We start from the raw sequence: 19,802 nt of genomic DNA, 5'->3' as shown, positions 1-19,802 counted from the left end.
AGGTTACTCTGAGACCTGGCAAGTTAAGGGGAGAAATGAAGCATTAATCCTGACTTTCCCATACAAATCATGCTTCAGGGTAACCCAACAGCCTTGATGAGGGACAGTTCCTTTTTACTAAAGAATTCCAGCTAATAAATGAAGACAAAATAATAGAATTCAAAAACCAACATTTCACAACCCCTCATGAAATAATTGATTCAGGCAAAACTCATCTGTGGATGAAACTGTCAGTTGGAAGGTTGATGGGGAAACCTTACAAAGGAGGGGTCAGGCTATGGCCATCTGAACCCATCACTCAATTCAGCTTTACTCAGAGAGGGACAAGCGGGCAGCACTTGCTTCCTGAGGGAGCAAAATAGGAAACACAGAGCACCTGGGAAGGAATCTTGTCCCCCGCCTCCCTCACCCAGTGGAATCTGAATCTAATTAAACCTTCAGGTTTGATAACTGGAAATCCAAGGATGGAGGAAAAAAGTTAAATGACACTCTGAGGAAGAAACAGTTGAATCCAGAGAGTGGAACGTTCTACAGGACAAATGAACATATTTCTGTGTAGACGGTATCAAAAAGAAAAAGAAAAAAGAGAGAGAGAAAGAAGAGAGGATAGGAGGTGTAACTACTGTAGACTGAGATTTAAGAAACATCAAAATGCAATGTGCAGGGACTTCCCTGGTGGTGCAGTGGATAAGACTCTGCGCTCCCAATGCAGGGGGCCCGGGTTTGATCCCTGGTCAGGGAACTACATCCCACATGCATGCTGCAACTAAGAGTTTGCATGCCACAACTAAGGAGCCCAGGTGCTACAACGAAGATCCCACACCAACAACGAAGATCCTGCATGCCGGAACTGGAACTAAGACCCGGTGCGGCCAAATAAATAAATAAGCAAGCAAACAAATAAATAAATAAATATTTTTTTAAAAAGAAAAGAATGTCTTGAACATTCCTACCGTCTCATCCAGGCATTGCATTTTCTTTCCATATGGAGAAAAGCCGTGGCTGTCCCACTCAGCTGTTCTTTTCACAGCATCTCCTTTAGGATGAGATGTTGTTGTCTCACATAATTGCCACAGTGCTTATTTCTCTGCCAGGCTGGCCTGGGAGAGTCTTCTCCTCTGCATTTTACACACCTGCTCCCTGTTTCATGGAGGACAGTATCTCACCCCACCTTAGAAATACAAAACAGCCAGTTTTTAATTATCTTATGAGGCTCCTCCTCCTTCCCCTCATTACACTTGTTAAGAGCAAGTTGTATTTCTGTGATAAGAAGGAATGCGAAAAAGAAAGGAGGATTTGATTTGCCAAAGTCACAGATTTTCACAGGCAATAAGCACACCAGGTTCCTCCCCAAAACTCACTCCCAGTCCCACAAGTGTGCACGAGGAAAACAGACATGAAGATGTGCACTGACAGAACCACAGAGACTCTGCAAATATTCATTCTCCTTCATTAAGAACGTTAAGTTATAAACATTTTGATTCATACATAGTCAAAGTGGGTGTTGCAACTCGTTCCTTACCTTGAAACCAAATGTCCTGCCCTTCTGGATCTTTCACTAACCCTCTCCAAAGCCAGTCTCTTACCCCAAAGAGGTAAGCCTTCACCAATTCCCTGAGTTCACATTTATTTAATGCTACAGGCCCACCTAGCCCTGTCCAAGAAAAGGACCAATCATTGCCCTGAGAGGGCAGACCCAGCAATGTGGAAGAGAAGTGCTCCCACGTGTGGGCAGCTCTTCCTATGTGGGAGAAGCCAGGTTTTTAGTCCTAAGAAATGATTTCCCTGTCAAAGAGAAGTTGATTTTGCAAAACGCTAGACTCTAAAGGAAGGTGGAACCGTCTTCTAGGCTCCTCCAGTAGACCCTCTACAGACCCATGGTCCTGAGGCTGAGTCCAGGGCCTTCTATCCCCTTGGCAGGTGTACAGCTCAGAGTGTCCCATAGACGCTGACTTTGGCCAGGGAGATGCTCTCTATGTACTGTTTCCGGCCTTTCTCATACAGGACATAGAGTTGCGGGGCCTGGTCCTCCCCGCCCACACTGCCCTCCAGGGTTGCCAGTGAGGAGTAGCCACTGGGCCCCGGCCACAGCTGGACCGTCTCCTTCTGCCATGAGGTGCCATTGCTGAAGCTCCAGCGCAGGGTCAGGTTCACTCCTGGGAACAGCAGCAGAGTCAGGGGAAGGAAGGTCTCCCCCTAGAGAAGGCCTCCTTCTCTAGGTCACGGGGGCTCCTCGCCGACCCCACCTGGCAGATACTCACGGAACTCTGGATGGGCTGGGTTGGAGAAGAAGACAATGCCGGAGTTGGTGGCCACAGCCCCTGCAGCTACCACAGGGTCCACGAGCTCAGGGTCAAAGGTCACATCACGGGGCCTCAGAGTATCACAGGCATCATAGCTGCGGAGGATGATTCGGCAGTGGCAGTGGTAGTTGTTCTGGTTCCGGGCATTGATGACCACTGAGCCATCAGGGAGCTCAAGGGGCTGAGCGGAGAGAAGAGGGCTTCAGGAAGACGCAGGGTGGGGGCGGGGCGAAGGGCCCTGTCCCTGAGGGAGCAAGGCTGGGTGGCACGGAGCTGGGCAGCCAGGCCCGGGGTCCGTGAGTGAAACGGTGCTCTGGAGGACAGAGCAGGTTGAGCGGGTGGGGGACAGCCCATGGACTCCTCCTGACCTGGCACTCGTCGGGGCTGAAATCATTTTCCCGCTTGGGCTGGCCATAGGGGATGCCGCTGACCCCACTACCATAGTGCCAGGAGGCGCCGCGGTCATCGCTGAGGAGGCAGAAGACCCCGTCCCGCTCCAGCGTCCCGTGGCCACACACAATGAGCCGGCCCTTCCGAGGCTCCCGCTGTTTCTGTGGGAAAAGGACAGGGGTGCCACAGACGGAGACATTGAGGGGGCTCAGAGGCAGGGGAGGGGAACCCACCACCTCCTAAGTGTGAGGACACACCTTGTCCCCTTCTGTTCTGTCCTTGCTTGCTGAGGGTTCCACAAGCATTACAAACACCCACTGTCTGAATTAAGAAGCTCTTTGGCAGAATAAGCACCTTCGGGACATCCAGGGTATACTCTGGACAGGCTGTGCATAGGACAAGGGGGCCCAGCCACAGGGGGAGATGGGAGCTTAAACCCAACCTGTGCTCACAGGCCAAGCTGTGGACCATGGCACAGGCTTGTGTCTGCCCAAAGGAGGGCTTTCTTCTAATCTGCACAGAACTTTCTATTTTTTTTCTAATCTGCACATGGATCAGTGCAGCTCTGTTGACAACCCCCAGATGGGAAACCAATGGCAAAATCCCACCTTCCCTTGGCAGGGTGTTCCTCCCAGGATGTCCCTTTCTTCCAAGGAATGACACCTAAGACAGAAAAATCTGACTTCACAGGATCTTCTCTTTGCAAAGGAGTCCATAACGGGGCAGACTCTCTACGAGGCACCTCCCTCCACCCATCTCAGGACAGAGACCTGAATGCCAGAGCCCGGTCCGGGAGCAAACATCTCAGTGCCTATGTCCAAGGAGAGGTTCCGAGGCGAACTCCAGGAAATGCCGTCATCCTTGCTCCACACCAGCATGGTGGAGGCCACCTGGCAGCCAGCCTTGTGAGCACAGAGGGAGTAGAAAAGGAAGACCACTCCTGTTGTTGTATCGCTCACCACTGCCCCCAAGTTCAGCCCATCTGGGCTCGCCCCATCGTCCACAATGAAAGCTGTTGGAGACCATGTGCTGCCTAAAGAAAAAAGGGAAGAAACCCAGGGTGAGCACTCTGGAGGTTCCCTTTCCACCAATCGCTGCAACTTTCACCTCCTGCTAGGGACCCAAGGCCTTATGATGGCCCCACGAGACCTGCCCCTCCTTACCTCTCAGACCTTATCTATTCTACCCTTGCTCACTCCATCCAGCCGCACAAACTCCTTCTCATTCCTCAAATACTCCCCTCCTTGGTGGGGGGGGCGGTGAACTCTGTCTAAGCTTGTTACAACTGCCTGGCTCTTCTTCCAGGCTCACTTACCTCCTCTGAGTCTGCTCAAATGTCATCTACTTAAAATTACAGTCAAATTCTGGCACTCTCCATGCCTCTTGCCATGTTTCATTTTTCTCCACTGCATGTATCAGCTCACAATACAAAAAATACATTTACTTATTTATTATGTTTATTCTCTGTCTCCCCCGACCCCAGTAGAATATAAGCCCTGTGAAGGCAAGAAATTTTGCTTTGTTTTGTTCGTAACTGTATTCACAGAACCTAGAACAATGCCAGGTATATAGTAAGTGCTCAGTAAATGTCTGAATGAATGTTCAACTCCTTGGTGAGCCCAATTTCCAGATCACTGCCCTGGACACCTTCCCGCCTTAGGTTCCCTCTACTCTTCAGGGATCCAGCAGCCTCAGGGTCCTAAGGCAGGTCAAGCTCCCCACCCATCCAGCCTCTTGTGACCCAGGCATCTTTATACCCTGGTCCGTGGACCTCCGCAGAGCAATGAACTTAGCTCCTTTATCCGATGCTGACATTTTCCTGGCCTCAGCAAAGGCAAGGAGAGTGCCCCGAGGAGTGGTGGTGATGAGCGGTATGCGGAAGGTGTCCACAGAGCCGATCTGCTTCCCGCTCACCCACAGCAGCTGCTCCATGGTCACAAGCGGACGAACCTACGAAGCGAGGAGGAAGGGTCAACAGAACAAACGTGACTTGGGGTTTTAGGGTGAATGAATAGCGGCTCGGAGTCAGGTTCCTGGGAGAGGCAGGGTGATGGGGATCCCGAGTGGGAGAAGGGGGTCCCAGAACAAGGAAGGGGAACCCTGAGGAGAGTTCGGAGCGAAACTGGGGGCTCGGAGAGCGGGAGGGACTACGAGGGGACAAGGAGCCCTCAGGGACAGGGAGACCTCAAAAGGGTAAGGAAAGAGGACAAGGGCCCAGAGAGGAAAAGGGACTGGGAAAGGAGGGAACGGGGTCGGAGAGTTCCTCGGAGGAGAGAGGGCTCAGCAGCCTAGGTCCCGGGGTACAACTGGGCACAGACCGCCTGCGTGAGTCGGGGATGGGGCTATGCGAGGGGTGACTCACCAGACTGAAGTCGTCCTTTGCCCTGGCCCCCCTGCTGAAGACAACAGCAGCAGGAAGATCGCGGCAAACACCTGAACCCTACAGACTCCCCATGATCCCAGCATTCGCGGTCTCCCGGGTCTGCCCAGGGGCACTGTGCAGGGTCGCTCCGCAGTCATCTCTCCCTCGCGGCAGCAGCGACCCTGGGCCCCACAGGACTAGACGCGGGCTGGATTCGTCAACTGACCCCGGCCCTTTAAACGCTCAGATGTCACCCTCCAACCCGCCCCAATCCCAGCCAGCCCGCCGCGCTTCCGCGACTCTCTTTGGCCCTGGCACGACTCCCCACGTGACCCTTCAGCGCCTCAGAGCTATACCTCTTTCTAATTGGCCCTCATTGAAGCGCCGGAGCGCCTGACCCCGGCCGGAAGCGTATTGGCTGGGGTGAAGAAGGGGACGTGCATTACTCCTCAGGAGCCTTTTGATTGGCAGAGGCACCTGGGTCACGTCATAGGGGCGGGATCTATTTTAAAGAGCCAGGCGAGGTTAAAAAGGGCAACATGTAGGAGGAAATAAAAGTCCCAGAGTTTTTGAGAAAACAAAATATCAGTCTTTTAATAAAATCTTTTTACTACAAAATCGAGATCTGGAAGGCGGGTTGAGGCTGTGACGCTGTACAGGCGGCGTGCAGTCCTGGATCAGAGCTGCGCCTCTCACTTCTTCCTCTTGTCTCTTGGGGGCACCTCGTTCTTCTTGCCCAGAATCTTCAGAAGGGCCCTGGACATGTAGTAGGGCCGGTCCACGGAACCGTCGTTCCGCTCCAAGTCTTCCACTAAGGCACGACATAGACTCATAGGAGCGCACCGCTGGGAGCCAACCCCACTCCCCGGGAAAACCAGGGACTAAGAGACAGCTCCCTGGTTTCCAGGCTGCGCCACCACGGGCTGATTTTGGGGGGCAGTTTTTGCAACCTACTGGGTAGGTTGTGTAATAGTTTCCTCATCTGTAAAAGGGGGGTGTCAAAAATATTTCATAGCGTGATAAGGATTAACGGAAAAAATACATGTCAGTTGCTTAGCACAAAGCCGGGTGCACATGAAACCCTGCATGAACGCATACAGTAGAGTGAGAAAATCCCCACTCACTACAGCCACCTGCTGGGAAGTGTCGTGTGGCTAACTTCTTTCCTAGATTTTCTAGGGGAAGATACCAGAGGCCTCTCCCCTGGAATGCTCCTTCTTGGGAGAGCCCAGAAGCCTGGGAGCTCACTCCCTCCTTTCTTCTCAAACACCTGCCCTGAGGATGTTAGAAGAGCCTCTGGCTCCTGTAACTCACGAGGTCGCTGTTTCTAGAAGCACCAAGTCTCCAAAAAAGCCTGAATGATCTGGTACCTTTAAGTTGAGGAGAGGAGGTAGAGGTGTGACTCACAGAAACAGAGGAAGAGAGTGTCCACACACATGCCGAAAACGCTGAAGAAGCCGCTGGCGATGACATAGGCCCCCAGGATGGAGGTCTGCAAGATGCAAGGTTTCCCTTAGGGTTCCTTTGGAGAGTTGGAGGGTGAAGCGGGCGTTGGGGATGGGGTGGGGTGGAGGGTGGGGCTGGGAAGGTATGGGGGTGGGGGGTTGCAGGGGGTGTCACACACCATGATGGGCAGCCAGTAGTAGTTGAGTTGGGGACTCTCAATGTCTTTACCCAGTCCCTGGATGCGACCGGTGAAAAAAAAGAAGGACAGGACCCCTGTGAGAGAGATCTGGAGGTCAGCATCACTCCTCTGAGGTCACCTCTTAAACTGCCCAGCACCCCTGTCCTCTCTAACTCCCTGCCCTGGTCCTTACCGACACCTCCAACCACGAGCAGCTTCCCAAAGAACAGTAGCAGATCTGTGACTTTGTCCAGGACGACCACCCTGTACAAGGAGTTAGGGTAGGTTGGGGGTAAGAGGCCTGGCAGGGCTGGGAATAGAACTGGCTATATAATTTGCCGTGACAGATGCAAAACAAAAACTGTTCACATTTCAAGATGGAGGCAGCAGAGATTAAACCAAGCTCAAGGCCCTTCTGAGCACAGCATGCTTATGGGTGGGAGATCACGGAGGTGGGGGGCGACAGCCTGACCTGACAATGTTCCTCATGAGCAGCATGAAGGCGTTTTTGGCTGAGACACAGAAATTCTTCCCGTAGATGGCAATCTGGGTGAGGTGGAAATTTCAGGGTTACCTGTGGTGAGCTTACCTAGGCCAGGGTAGGAGACCTGCATCCAGGGCCCCCAGAGCAAGGGGTTGCTCATGTAGTAGGCTCACCATGATGTATGCATTGCGGTTCAGGAACTTGATAAACTTTTCCAAACACCAGAGGCAGCACTTGAAGCAGCACATGATACAGCGGGCCATAGGGTTCTGGGTTCCTGGGGGTAAGGAGGGCTCATGTTTGGTCACTGGCCCCTGACAGCACACCGCCCCCGCTCCAGCACCCAAGGGTCCAGCTGATCAGCCTAGCCTTGCCCAGCCCCCAACCTCGACTCACCTCTCAGTTTGTTGTCAATGTACTCCAGGATGACCCTGGCTATCTGCACCAGGGTCAAGATGAGGGCTCCGAAGGCTAGCGACCCAGTGTGGTAACTGCACAGGGGTTAGTGAGGTAGTCAGAGGACTCCCGGGTTCATAATTCCCAGCCCCCTGCCCCAGGCTTACCGAAGTGTGCGCAGGAAGGCAGAGCTCAGGGGAAAGGTAGGGATGTCCCGGGGCTTGTGGAAGGCCCAGTAGAAGGAGGCAAAGGCCCCAGCCAGGACACACTGGCCCAGGGCTAGAACCCAGTTGATGGTCCAGAACAGCCCCAGGACCCCGTAGATTTGCAAGTTGAAGAGAGAACGTTGTACTAGGCCTGTGGACAAGTAGCCCTGGAAGATGCACATCAGCCCTGGGCAGGAGGAGTTCACCGGCTGGTCCTGGGGAGGCAGGCAGAGGAGGCTCATTCCCAACCAGCTCCTGCCCTCCCAGAGCAGAGGGTGGTAACAGCCTCCCCAGAACTGGGGAAGCCCATTCCTTCCAGGAGATCCATCTCTGGGTTCAGACAGGATTCAGCTTGCCTATTGTGTGAGTGTAATTAGTTTCCTTCAGTCTCCAGTCTCTGGAAGGCACAAGAGCTCCCAGGCCGTGTGGACTAAGCCTAAATGGTATGAAGGCAGTGTGACCAATGCCTAGCTCTCCTTTGCACTTGAACAGCTTGGCCCCTCCCAGAGCAGCCTCTGCAACTTCAACCAAAGCACTTTCTAGCAAAATTGAACAGACTGGGTATCAGATGATGCTAAGGAACCATTAATTTTTTTTTTTTTTTTTTTTTTTTTTTTGCAGTACGCGGGCCTCTCACGGCTGTGGCCTCTCGCGTTGCGGAGCACAGGCTCCAGACGCGCAGGCTCAGCGGCCATGGCTCACGGGCCCAGCCGCTCCGTGGCACGTGGGATCTTCCCGGACCGGGGCAGGAACCCACGTCTCCTGCATCGGCAGGCGGACTCTCAACCACTGCGCCACCAGGGAAGCCCAGGAACCATTAATTTTGTTTGATGTGATAATGGTGTAGTGGTTATGCTTTTTAAAAGTCCTTATCTGTTGAGATCCATCCTGACATATTTAAAGGTGAAACGGCACAATGTTCAGAATTTGCCTTTAAAAACTCGAGAAAAATAAATTGCATGGGGGACTTCTCTGGTGGTCTAGTGGTTAAAACTCCATGCTCCCAATGCAGGGGGCCCAGGTTCAATCCTTGGTCAAGGAACTAGATCCCACATGTATGCCACAACTAAGAGTTCACATGCTGCAACTAAGAGTCTGCATGCTGTAACTAAGAAGTCCGCATGCTGCAGCTAAAGATCTTGCATGCCACAACGAAGATCCTGCACATGACAACGAAGATCCCACGTGCCGCAACTAAGATCTAGCGCAGCCAAATAAATAAATAAATAAATAGTTTTTAAAAATTGCAAGGGGTGGGGGATGGGTAGGGAAATAGATGAAACACGAACAGAAGGCTGAATGTTATGGAATCTGAGTACAGGGATTCTCCATGTTGTGTGTGTCTGAAAATCTCCCTAATAAAAGTAAAAAACACAGATTCGTCTCTTAAAGCAGAGGAAATAAACAAATGGGACTTAATTAAACTTAAAAGCTTTTGCACAGCAAAGGAAACCATCAAAAAATGAAAAGACAACTTACTGAATGGGAGAAAATATTTGCAAATGATATGACCAATAAGGGATTAATATCCAACATGTAAAAACAGCTCATACAACTCAACATGAAAAACACAAACAACCTGATTTAAAATTGGGCAGAATGGGGCTTCCCTGGTGGTGCAGTGGTTAAGAATCTGCCTGGCAATGCAGGGAACATGGGTTCAAGCCCTGGTCCGGGAAGATCCCACAGGCCACGGAGCAACTAAGCCCGTGCGCCACAACTACCGAGCCTGCGCTCAAAAGCCTGTGTGCCACAACTACTGAGCCTGCGCTCAAAAGCCCGTGAGCCACAAAATACTACTGAAGCCCGCACGCCTAGAGCCTGTGCTCCGCAACAAGAGAAGCCGCCACAATGAGAAGCTGGAGCACCGCAACGAAGAGTAGCCCCCACTTGCTGCAACTAGAAAGCCTGCGCACAGCAACAAAGACCCCACTCAGCCATAAATAAATAAATAAATAAATAAATAAATTTATTTTTTAAAAAATGGGCAGAAGAACTGAATAGACATTTTTCCAAAGAGGAAATGCAGACGGCCAACAGGCACATGGAAAGATGCTCAACATCGCTAATCATCAGGGAAATGCAAATCAAAACCACAATGAGATATCACCTGACACCTGTCAGAATGGCCATCATCAAAAAGAACACAACAAATGTTGGCAAGGATGTGAGGAAGAGGCAACACTTGTACACTGCTGATGGGAAAGTAAATTGGCGCAGTCACTGTGGAAAGCAGTGTGAGAAGTGTCTCAAAAAGCTAAAAATAGAACTACCATATGACCCAGCAACTCCACTTCTGGCTGTACACCTGAAAAAAAAAAAACCCAAAAACCACTAATTGGAAGAGACACATGCACCCAATGTTCATAGCAGCATTATTTCCAATTGCTAAGGTATGGAAGCAATCTAAGTGTCCATCAACAGATGAATGGATAAAGAAGATGTGGTACATAAATACAACGGAATACTACTCAGCCATAAAAAGGAATGAAATGCTGCCATTTACAGCAACATGGATGGACTTGGAGGGTTTCCTGGACTTGGGTGGCTATTTCCTTTCCCATGTTAGGGAAGTTTTGACTATAATCTCTTCAAATATTTTCTCGGGTCCTTTCTCTCTCTCTTCTCCTTCTGGGACCCCTATAATGCGAATGTTGTTGCATTTAATGTTGTCCCAGAGGTCTCTTAGGCTGTCTTCATTTCTTTTCATTCTTTTTTCTTTATTCTCTTCTGCGGCAGTGAATTCCACCATTCTGTCTTCCAGGTCACTTATCTGTTCTTCTGCCTCAGTTATTCTGCTATTGATTCCTTCTAGTGTATTTTTCATTTCAGTTATTGGATTGTTTATCTCTGTTTGTTGTTCTTTAATTCTTCTAGGTCTTTGTTAAACATTTCTTGCATCTTCTCGATCTTTGCCTCCATTCTTTTTCTGAGGTCCTGGATCATCTTCACTAGCATTATTCTGAATTCTTTTTCTGGAAGGTTGCCTATCTCCACTTCAGTTAGTTGTTTTTCTGGGGTTTTATCTTGTTCCTTCATCTGCTACATAGCCCTCTGCCTTTTCGTCTTGTCTATCTTTCTGTGAATGTGGTTTTCCTTCCACAGGCTGCAGAATTATAGTTCTTCTTGCTTCTGCTGTCTGCCCTCTGGTGGATGAGGCCATCTAAGAGGCTTGTGCAAGCTTCCTAAGGGAGGGACTGGTCTGTTTGAAATTTTATAACAAGAATTTATAACCACTTTCCACTTTGTATGTAATTGTGGGTTTGTGTCAGTCCCCACCGCTAGGTCATAAGCAAGTTGAAAGCAAGAAGCACTTCATTTGGGGCTTTGTATAGCCAGTGCCTGGCACATAATGGGTCCTCCTTAAATGTAAACGGCCTCCCTCTCCTTTTTTAGAGTGGGGCTATCGCCTGTGGGCACAGCCCGTGGTCCCAGTTCTGATGTGGTGGCCACATGAAAGCTTTGACGGTAAATACCCAGCAGTGCAGCCTCACTCCCTGGGAACTTCACAGGGGAGAGTTTGGGGTAGCAGCTACTCTCCCAGGCCCCCAGGTAGCCCACCTGCCTATTGCCTAGAACAGTGTGTTCCGAGGAAGCTTAACTAAAGATAACCTAAACAAAACCCAACTACAGTTATCAGCTCTTATCAGGTGCCAGCCATTATACTTTCATGTGCCCAATGTCCTTTAATTTTCTTGGCCACGGCCACGGCCACACTGAGGCACAGATATTAAGATTATCTCCATTTTACAGGTGAGCGGACTGAGACTGAAAGGGTGAAGTGGTTAATGGTTCTCTAGGCAGAGAAATGTCCTGTGGAGGGATGGAGAAGTTCTGAGATCCACCTGCCCCAGGGCCTGGTCCTGCCCTTGGGCACAGCACGCCTCCTCTTGCAGCACAATGGGTGGCTCAGCGGGAGATCTGGAGTCTGCAGACAGACTCCCTTTCTGGCTCTGCTAGGGGCCTGCTGTGTGACCCGTGAGTGAGCCCCTTGCCCTCTCTGGTCCTCAGTCTCCTCTGCACAATGAGGGATTTGAACCAGCTGTTCTCTAAGGTCCCCTCAGCCCTACTGGTGCCCCTCCACATCCACCCCAAATCCTCACCATGGGGTTGCATGATGTATTCATTGGCACATTCTCACAGCCGGACAAGCTGACGTTGGGCGCCCAGAACACGTACTGGGGTTGCCCAGATGTGGCCAGGTACCCAGAGGGGAGTCAAGGAAAGCATGGTGACACGGGGGCCTCCACAGTTCCGCTCCTCAGCAACCCCTTCCCAGGTGCTTGAGCAGGTTGTTCACTGCACAGAGAGGCTGAAATTCAGCCTGTGCTTTGCTCTTTCAAGGCAGGGCTGTGTCTGCTGGGAGGAAGGGGTGCCTTCTTCCAATCACACTAAGGCACACTGTCTACAAAAGTATTGCCCTGCCCCCCACCCCCAAGGGCTCCAGGAGGGCCCAGTCATGTGGGCAAAGGATACAGAGCGGTCATGGCCCAGTAGGCAATGCAGACGAGCAGCAGGACAAAGGTGAACAACGGGTAGAACATGGTAGACATCATCTGTCCTACAGCCCTGCAGGGAGATGAGAGCAGTACACCAGTGAGGCTAGCCCCCCCAGTCCCCACCCATCTTCTCATGGTGCTGACCCTGGCACAGGCCACACCTCTGCCCTCTCCAGGGCCTGCTCCTTCCCCCTAAGGTTGGGCACATAGTAGGAGCTCCCTAAAATAACTGAACTGAATAAATCAGGCTCAAGGGGACTTTAGAGGAAACTAGAGCCACAGAGAAGCCACCAGGGGCCGCTTCAAGGAAAGTAAGGGCTTGTTTCATGTTTTAGGCACTTGACTAATTAACTTAATCCTTATGACAACCCTACAAGGTAGGAACTATTAGTACCCCCATTTTACAGATGGTTAAACTGAGGTGCAGAAAGGCTAAGCCACACAGCAATGTTAATCACTGTGCTATGCTGCCTTTCTCCTCCAGTGCTCTGCCACCTTTCCAGCACTCCCATCCTGGGCCCACCCCCCTGCTCTCTGCCCCTTCTCCTTCCCACATGGGCCCTGACCTGCTGGCTTCCTCCAGGAGGGCGATGGCGATGCGAATCCGTTGCCGCAGGAAGATGAGCATCAGTAGCAGGATGCCTTCAAGCACAGCCAGCACGATCACTGAGGGTGGACAGGGGGCAGAGTGGCCTGGGTCATGGCCAGGGCAGCCCTTGGGTGGCTGGTGGTTCATGGGTGGGCAGGGCACTCACGGGCTGCTAGCCAGGTCTCCTGAACGCTGCTGTAGGCGCTGAGGTTGGTGGTGAAGCCCAGCTGGGAGATGGAGGCACCCTTGTCCCTCAGTACGCGGTATTCCTCCCAGGAGTGGTAGATGCCGTATGCCAGCACGCCCAGCACTCCTATGATCAGCACAAACACCAGGGGCCCGGCCACCAGGCGCAGAAGCAGAATAAAGAGCAGGCTCAGGACCAGAGCCACGCCTAGGGCACTGCGGGCAGGGAAACATAGGTGAGGGTCACCCCACGTCCCCCATATCTTTCCCCTTTCAGAGGCCCCCAAATACCTTTCCTCAAACCCCCAATGTCCCCAGATCAGAACCCCCCGCCACGCTTTCTCTTATAAATCCTGTTGGACTTGCGATCCATTCTGAGCTCTGGCTCCACCTCCCCTGCCCAAAGGCTCTGTTTCAGACGGTGGGCTAAGGGATAGAGGGTCAGAGTTGGGGGAAGGACGAGAGAGCAGGGGAATGTGGTGACTCACATAAGAATCCAATACCAGGATTGGGCAAAGTCTTCAAAGATCTTGACACTGATGTCACGGGCGTTGAGGCTGTCAAGAAGACCACTGGTGGGGAGAGACAGAGTCAGATGGGGCTGTGAGTGGGAAGGGGGAGCGGGACAGAGATGTAGGGGCAAGGGAATGCCTACCTGATGCCCTGGTCGATGGACATGTTGGAGATCCCTGGGAGCTCAGGCACAGTACTATTGGACCATGGAAAACAACGCCCCAGAGCTGGAGGGAGAGAACCGGCCGACTGGGTGGGAGGGCCCAGAGTTTGTCTTGAAAGTCTCTGGCCCCCACCCCAGCCCGTCGTGCCCTTAGGGACAGAGTTGAGAAGGGCTCTGCCCCACTCAGAGGGCTGCTCTTGATTCCACAGCCGAAAGGGAGCTCCTGGCCCAGGAGCCCATGCTTCCTTCACTGTCTCTTAATGCTCCTTCCTCCCCACCCTGCCACTGCCTGGGTTCAGACCCTCCTGCCCTCTGGCCTGCCTCTTATAGCACCTCCACGCCCACCCCTGCCACCCTTCAATCCAGCCCCTGCCAGAGTGCCCAGGAGACACGGCACAGCCTGGACCTTGGCATTCCGGGGCACTAGGTCACTCTGCTGCCCAGACACCTCCAGATGCCTTGCCCTGGAGAGTGCCCACGCTCACGGCCAGGTTTTAAGGCCCCATCGTCTGAGACCAGCCACTTTCCCCTCCCCTCTGTACCTTTGCGCTTCCTCCTCCAGAAATCCCATCCATGAGGCCCTGTTCAGCTCCATCTCCATCTCACCCCCTCCAGGAAGCCTTCTGGCCCCACCCCTATCTCCTGTGGCACCTATTATGTGCCTACAGAGCCATTTATCTTGACCCTCACAACAGCTTTGCCAGGCAGGCTTGCTTTGCATTTACATTCCAAAGATGAGGAAACAAGGCTCAGAGAGGTTGAGTCATTTTCCTAAGACCACACAGCTGGAAAGTGCTGGAATTTAAATCCAGATCTATCTGACCCTGGAGCACTCATTGGAGATACTTCCTATTGTACCCATTGAGAGCTGGATATCTTTTCTCATGCTATAGTTAATTTTTTTTCTATTAAAAATAACATTTAATATTGAGAAAAAGAGCAAAAAAAAAAAAAAAAGTCAACTGTGATCCCACCGCCCAGCCGCAGTCACTTTAACATTTGGGTGAACATCCTTCCAGTCTGTTTCCTGTGCCTGCACATAAATGCATGTGTGTACATTCACCCACGTATGTTCTCATGGCAATCTCATGCAATCGCTTCGTGAACATCTCTGATCTCACCACCTAGGATGTAGTCCAAAAGGGGAGCAGTTTTCATCTTCGCTTCACCTGTCCCCGATACCTGGCACACAGCAGGTACATAATAAGCACTGGTGATCTGACTGTAGGATGGTCATGAGGCAGAGAAAAAAAACGAAGACCTGGTGCTCATTCTGATTTTGTCACAGACAAGCTGTGTGACTTGCCTCTCTCTGAGCCTGGTTCCCTTGTTTGAGGGAAAAAAATCTAGGACTGGATGATGTCTGAGGAAGGAATGTGGCTTCTCACCTGGAGTGGAAGGGAGGAGGAAACTGGGGCAGAGCTCCTGTCTCAGGCTTTGGAGCACTTGCTGGAGGGTGGGGGGAGGACAGACAGACACACAGACACAGAGCAAGATGAAGGAGTGAGTCCCCTTTCTACCACCACGATCATCTACCCAACTCCCCCTCCCACCCTTCCTCATTATGGACCCTCCTTAGCAATGACATTGGGAACAGCGCTCACCATGTCCCCAGGCACCCCTGGCAGACAAAAATTCCTATTTGCCGCGTAGAAGACCTGCCCGACCGACTGTGAGAGCTGGGCCGTTTCCACAGTCCATGGGACCTCTGGGCAGGAGGACACACACACCTGGGGGCAGAGAGCGTGCTGAGGGGCTGGTATCCAGACCCTGGGGGAGATCTGGGGACAGAGGCAGGTCCTAGACTCTGACCTGGGGTGTGGGGCACGCCGGGCCATTCTGGGCGATCGCGATGATGTTGGTGGTTAGGACGCAGCTGAAGACGTTGAAGTATAGGAGATATGGTTTATCTCTGGAGGAGAGAAGGAAGCGTATGCATCAGGGCTTGCTCAAGCCTCGGGGAAAGAGAGGGACTGCCAGGGCTGTGCCTCAAGAGTGCAATGGGCGGCTTCCCTGGTGGCGCAGTGGTTGAGAGTCCGCCTGCCGATGCAGGGGACACGGGTTCGTGCCCCGGTCCGGGAAGATCCCACATCCCGCGGAGCGGCTGGGCCCGTGAGCCATGGCCGCTGAGCCTGCGCGTCTGGAGCCTGTGCTCCGCAACGGGAGAGGCCGCAACAGTGAGAGGCCCGTGCACCGCAAAAAAAACCCACAAAAAAAAGAGTGCAATGGGCCCAGTTCCTGGCCTCTGGAAGCTCAGCTGAGCTGGGGAGGTATGGGAGACACCTGAAAGATTGCCCAGAGAAATTCAGCATCGCCACTGCTAACAAAATGGTTAAGAGCTTGAACTCTGGAGCCAGCTTTATGACCTTAAATAAGTCATCTAACCACTCACTGCCTCAGTTCCATCACATGTAAAATTATAGTACCTACCTCACAAGGTTTAAATGAGTTTGTGTGTGTAAAGTACACTGCCTGCCTGGAATGCCATATAAATGTTAGTGGTTTTATTATTTATTGAACGTTTCCTGCATGCTGGGACTGATAGCCTTGCTTCTGGAATCATCCTTGTGTTTCAGAAGAAGAAATCAAAGTTCAGAGATGTTGAGTACCTTGCTGGAGGTCACAAACCAGAACTTACTTAGCCCAGTTGGGGATTCAAATGACCATCTCTGAACCCTAAAACCCGTGCATTTAACCATGACTCTTTGCTGCCTCCTAATTCTAGGGGGACTCAGAAGCCACTGGCCAGCAGTGGAGGCTGTTCTACGTGGCCTGGACTGGTGAGATTCAGGGAGGCTGAGGTGGAGTGGTCCCCTACCCAGCCCCCATCTCATCTCCCTCCTGCCCCCTCTTCTTGCCTTCATACTCACTTGTTTTCCCCAATCCCGCAATAGGCCCCAGTAGAGTTCCTGGGGTAGAGGACTTGCTGGGGGTCTCCATACACCCAGGCTGGAGACAGAGACACACAGATGAATCACCGGAGTGCGGCAGGGACTTAAGAGGGAAAGGCTGTGGGTGTGGTCCCTCCTTGGGACAATGTCCCCCAGCCACTGCCCAGCTCTGCACTGCCAGAAACTCACCCACAAGCCCCACGGCGATGTAACCCAGAATGAAGAGGAAGAAGAGGACACAGCAGATGATATCTGTGCAGCTCCTTGGAGAGAAATGGGGGAAACCTTTGGAGAGGGGATGCTGGGGAGTGGGGGGGGTAGCATGGTCTGGAGGAGTCGTGCTTTGGAGAGTTGGGGGATGCTGGAAAGTAGGCATAGGTAGCTTTCATTTTATCCTCTTTAAGAAAACCTTTTTCTGGTGGGTAAACTTTCTTCTGAAGTTTAAAACAGGAAAGGGCACAGTTCAGAAGTGCTCAGCTGGATGAATTTTCCCAGAGGACACATGCCTGTGTAGCCAGCTCCCAGGCCAAAACACAGAACATCACCAGCAGCCGGGAGGCCCCCTTGTGCCCCCTCCACACACAACAGTCTCCCCAGGGCCACCACTCTCCTGGGGCAGGAGGTTTTTTCCTCACAAGTTTGTAATGAATATTTCAGCAAATACGAAGCAAAACCCAGACACCGCCCCCATCCGCACCGCCCGCCCCCCGCCCGCCCCCAGCAGCGCAGTTGTCAGAACTCACCTGTTCTTGATGGGGCCTCGAAAGGAGGGGTCATATTTGGCTGGTTTCCCTGAAGGGCATGGAGAGGAGTGTGGAGAGTGAGGCATTGAGAGGGGTCTCTCCCCCCATTTCCAGTCCCTCCAAACCCTTCCCCACAGCAGGAGCTGCCCTGCACCAGGGTCCTACCTGGCCCTCAGGAGTCTGGGGGGAGATAGACAGGGGCAGGGCTGGCAGGAGGGGAAAGTAGAGAAAAGGAAAGGTAGGATCAAGGCTTGGTCAGCAGCTTCACTGATCACTGTGAACTCCAACCAGGCGGCCTTGGAGGGAGGGGAAAGGGCAGCTTTTTATGGGTCATTTACGGGTAACACCTCAAGGCCTTCAGCCAAAGTCATCAATTCCCGCAGGGACTTGGGGGCGGGCTATAGACCCCCACCCGGAAGGGAGCTTAGTCCCCAGGCTACTGCCAGTCTCTGGGAGAGCAGTCAGGGTGACACCTGAGCCGGGCAGCTTGTGGCCCGTCCTGTTCCTGGTCCTCCCTGAGTACACACAGGGAGGAGGTGAGGCCAGGCAGCCAGGGTCCCGTGTGGGCACGGAGGAGGGAGGACAGAGGGCTGAGCCAGAGAGTGGGAAGGGGTGCGGTCCATTCTCCCAGGTGCTCTGGACTCTTGTCCCTCCGTGTTTCTCAGACGCGATGCCGATGATTGACCCAAAGTTGTTCCAGGAAGTCTGTGGGGTGTCCCCACTGCTCCCTCCCCTGACTCCCTTCGGACCAAGCCTCGCCTCTGGAAGGTTCCTCCCCTGGGCTTCCTTCCTTCCCTAGCCCTCAATGCTCAAAGTGATCCCAGAGGCTGGTCCCAGCTCCCCCTCCCTGTAGACCCCTCCACCCCGACCCCTGCCCTTGTCCTCAGGACCCCTCGGGGCACCCCCCCTAGCCTTTGCCCCTCACAGAGATGCTGGAGACAGGCTGCCCGCTCCTTCTCCTCAGGCCTTACCCTTCACAGGAGCCCCATAAGCCTGCTGCCCCTCTTCCTAACCCACTCTGAGATAGACTCCCTCCTAGCAGAGAACCCGGGGGACTGGTCCCCAGCCCTCTCTCTCCACCAAGATCTGCAGCCCCTACTCCTCTCAGGGACCCCCAGCAGAACCCACTCCCCCACCACTCCTCACAGACCCCGGCAGGCAGATGCCCAGCGCCTTTTCCCCTCAGAGACCCAGAGTCCAGGCTGAAAGTCCGCCTCCTTCTCAGGGACCCCAAGCTGTTCCTCCTGACAGCAGCCCAGAGCCCAGCTCACTCCTCCCAGCCCCTGAGCCCCTTCCTCTGCTCAGGACCCTGACCCTGCCTCCTTCAGGCTCTGCTTCCCAGGGCCCTGTCCTGAGGGGCCCAGAGTCCAGGTGTGGCATCACCCCCTCGTCCCAGGGACTCCAGCGCCCCTCCTCACGCAGACCCCAGCTTCACACCCCAAAGGCTCCTCAGCAATGGCTCCCAACCCCTGCACCCCATCCTCCTCCGAGCACCCTGACTCTGTCTCCTTCAATCAGCTGTTTCCCGGGCCCTCCCCTCGGGGACCACGACTCCCCTCAGCTCCTCTCCCTGGTGCCGGCCCAGCCACCGTTCCCCCGAGCAGGCCTCCCCTCCCTCGCCGGGTCCTGGGCCCCCACCCCAGCCTCGCCCCCAGCCTCACCGTAGACCTCATTCTGGTCCTGTTTTCCCACCATGGCTCAGTCTCCAGAGTGATTGGAGCCTGGGAGACCTGGCAGCTCACCTGCCACCAGCCCCGCCCTCCCGCCCTCACGTCACAGCCCCACCCCTGCCTGTGGTCCCCGACACACTCTAGTTCCTCCTTCTAGACTCCGCGCTGGAGGGCTGGAAGCTGGAAGGCAAGCCTGGTACGTGGGTCAGGTCAGGGCTGCTTGCTCGGGCCTCACGGACCATGGCCTGAAGGACTCCCACGCTCTAGGAAAACCCTTCAGAATTTTGCAAACTACTGCAATCATAGTACAGCCACGCCTACACCCTCCTGCCAAAGATTAAGTGTGGAGATGAGATTTGCCCTCGACTAGACCCTGCCCCACAGGAATCCCCTCACAACCCTCCCCATCCCCTGGAGGGTAATCCACACCAGCCACACCTGTCCAGCCTGCTTCTCATTCACTTTCTGCCCCTTGGACCCACATTCCCTCTGGCTGTGTGTGCTTGTCTGCCAACAATCACCCAGTTTATTATAAACCCAACATTTATTGAGAACAAAGGAAACCGATTAGCACAGAGGCCCAACTTCAATTCATTAGACTTCAGCTGAGGGTGGGGAACAGGGGTGTGGCCAGCCCTGAAGTCACCCTCCCAGGGAGGAACCAGCTCTGGGAGAGAGGGGCTGTCAGACCTCCAGGGCCTGGCTGGGATCTAACTGAGGAATGTGCGAAGGGGTAGGGGGAGAGGAGACGGTAGCACCCCCAGGTGTGGGCAGCAAGTGGCG

At 53.3% G+C, this 19,802-nt stretch overlaps 2 protein-coding genes across 3 annotated transcripts; both read right to left on the bottom strand.

Annotated features, from left to right (window-relative positions):
- Positions 1-1,413: 1,413 nt before the first annotated feature.
- Positions 1,414-5,355, bottom strand: NEU1 (neuraminidase 1). Its single transcript, XM_007459541.1, is given in 7 exon segments — positions 1,414-2,156; positions 2,262-2,484; positions 2,672-2,854; positions 3,464-3,726; positions 4,451-4,643; positions 5,056-5,087; positions 5,090-5,355. Coding segments are annotated over 7 exon segments (1,245 nt in total). The 5' UTR covers positions 5,214-5,355; the 3' UTR covers positions 1,414-1,929.
- A 392-nt stretch (positions 5,356-5,747) lies between these two features.
- SLC44A4 (solute carrier family 44 member 4) lies at positions 5,748-19,044 on the bottom strand. 2 transcript variants are annotated; one of them, XM_007459539.1, is made up of 21 exons: positions 19,011-19,044; positions 17,350-17,398; positions 16,796-16,869; positions 16,586-16,664; positions 15,528-15,627; positions 15,320-15,445; positions 15,104-15,164; positions 13,695-13,779; positions 13,528-13,611; positions 13,020-13,255; positions 12,831-12,930; positions 12,242-12,334; positions 11,869-11,971; positions 7,727-7,980; positions 7,560-7,654; positions 7,337-7,440; positions 7,152-7,225; positions 6,873-6,943; positions 6,680-6,774; positions 6,463-6,547; positions 5,748-5,866 (listed from the first exon to the last, which is right to left on the bottom strand). In XM_007459539.1, exons 1-21 carry the CDS (start codon positions 19,042-19,044, stop codon positions 5,748-5,750), a joined length of 2,121 nt encoding a protein of 706 aa, XP_007459601.1. The 2 variants fall into 2 exon arrangements, with proteins under 2 accessions (XP_007459601.1, XP_007459602.1); XM_007459540.1 differs by lacking the exon at positions 15,320-15,445.
- Between the last annotated feature and the right edge of the window lie 758 nt (positions 19,045-19,802).

This window comes from Lipotes vexillifer, unplaced genomic scaffold (assembly GCF_000442215.2).
Source record: "Lipotes vexillifer unplaced genomic scaffold, Lipotes_vexillifer_v1.1 scaffold862, whole genome shotgun sequence".
Lineage (NCBI taxonomy): Eukaryota > Metazoa > Chordata > Mammalia > Artiodactyla > Lipotidae > Lipotes > Lipotes vexillifer.
The sequence above is the reverse complement of the archived record's forward strand: the minus strand, read 5'-3'. Positions and strand labels throughout refer to the sequence as shown.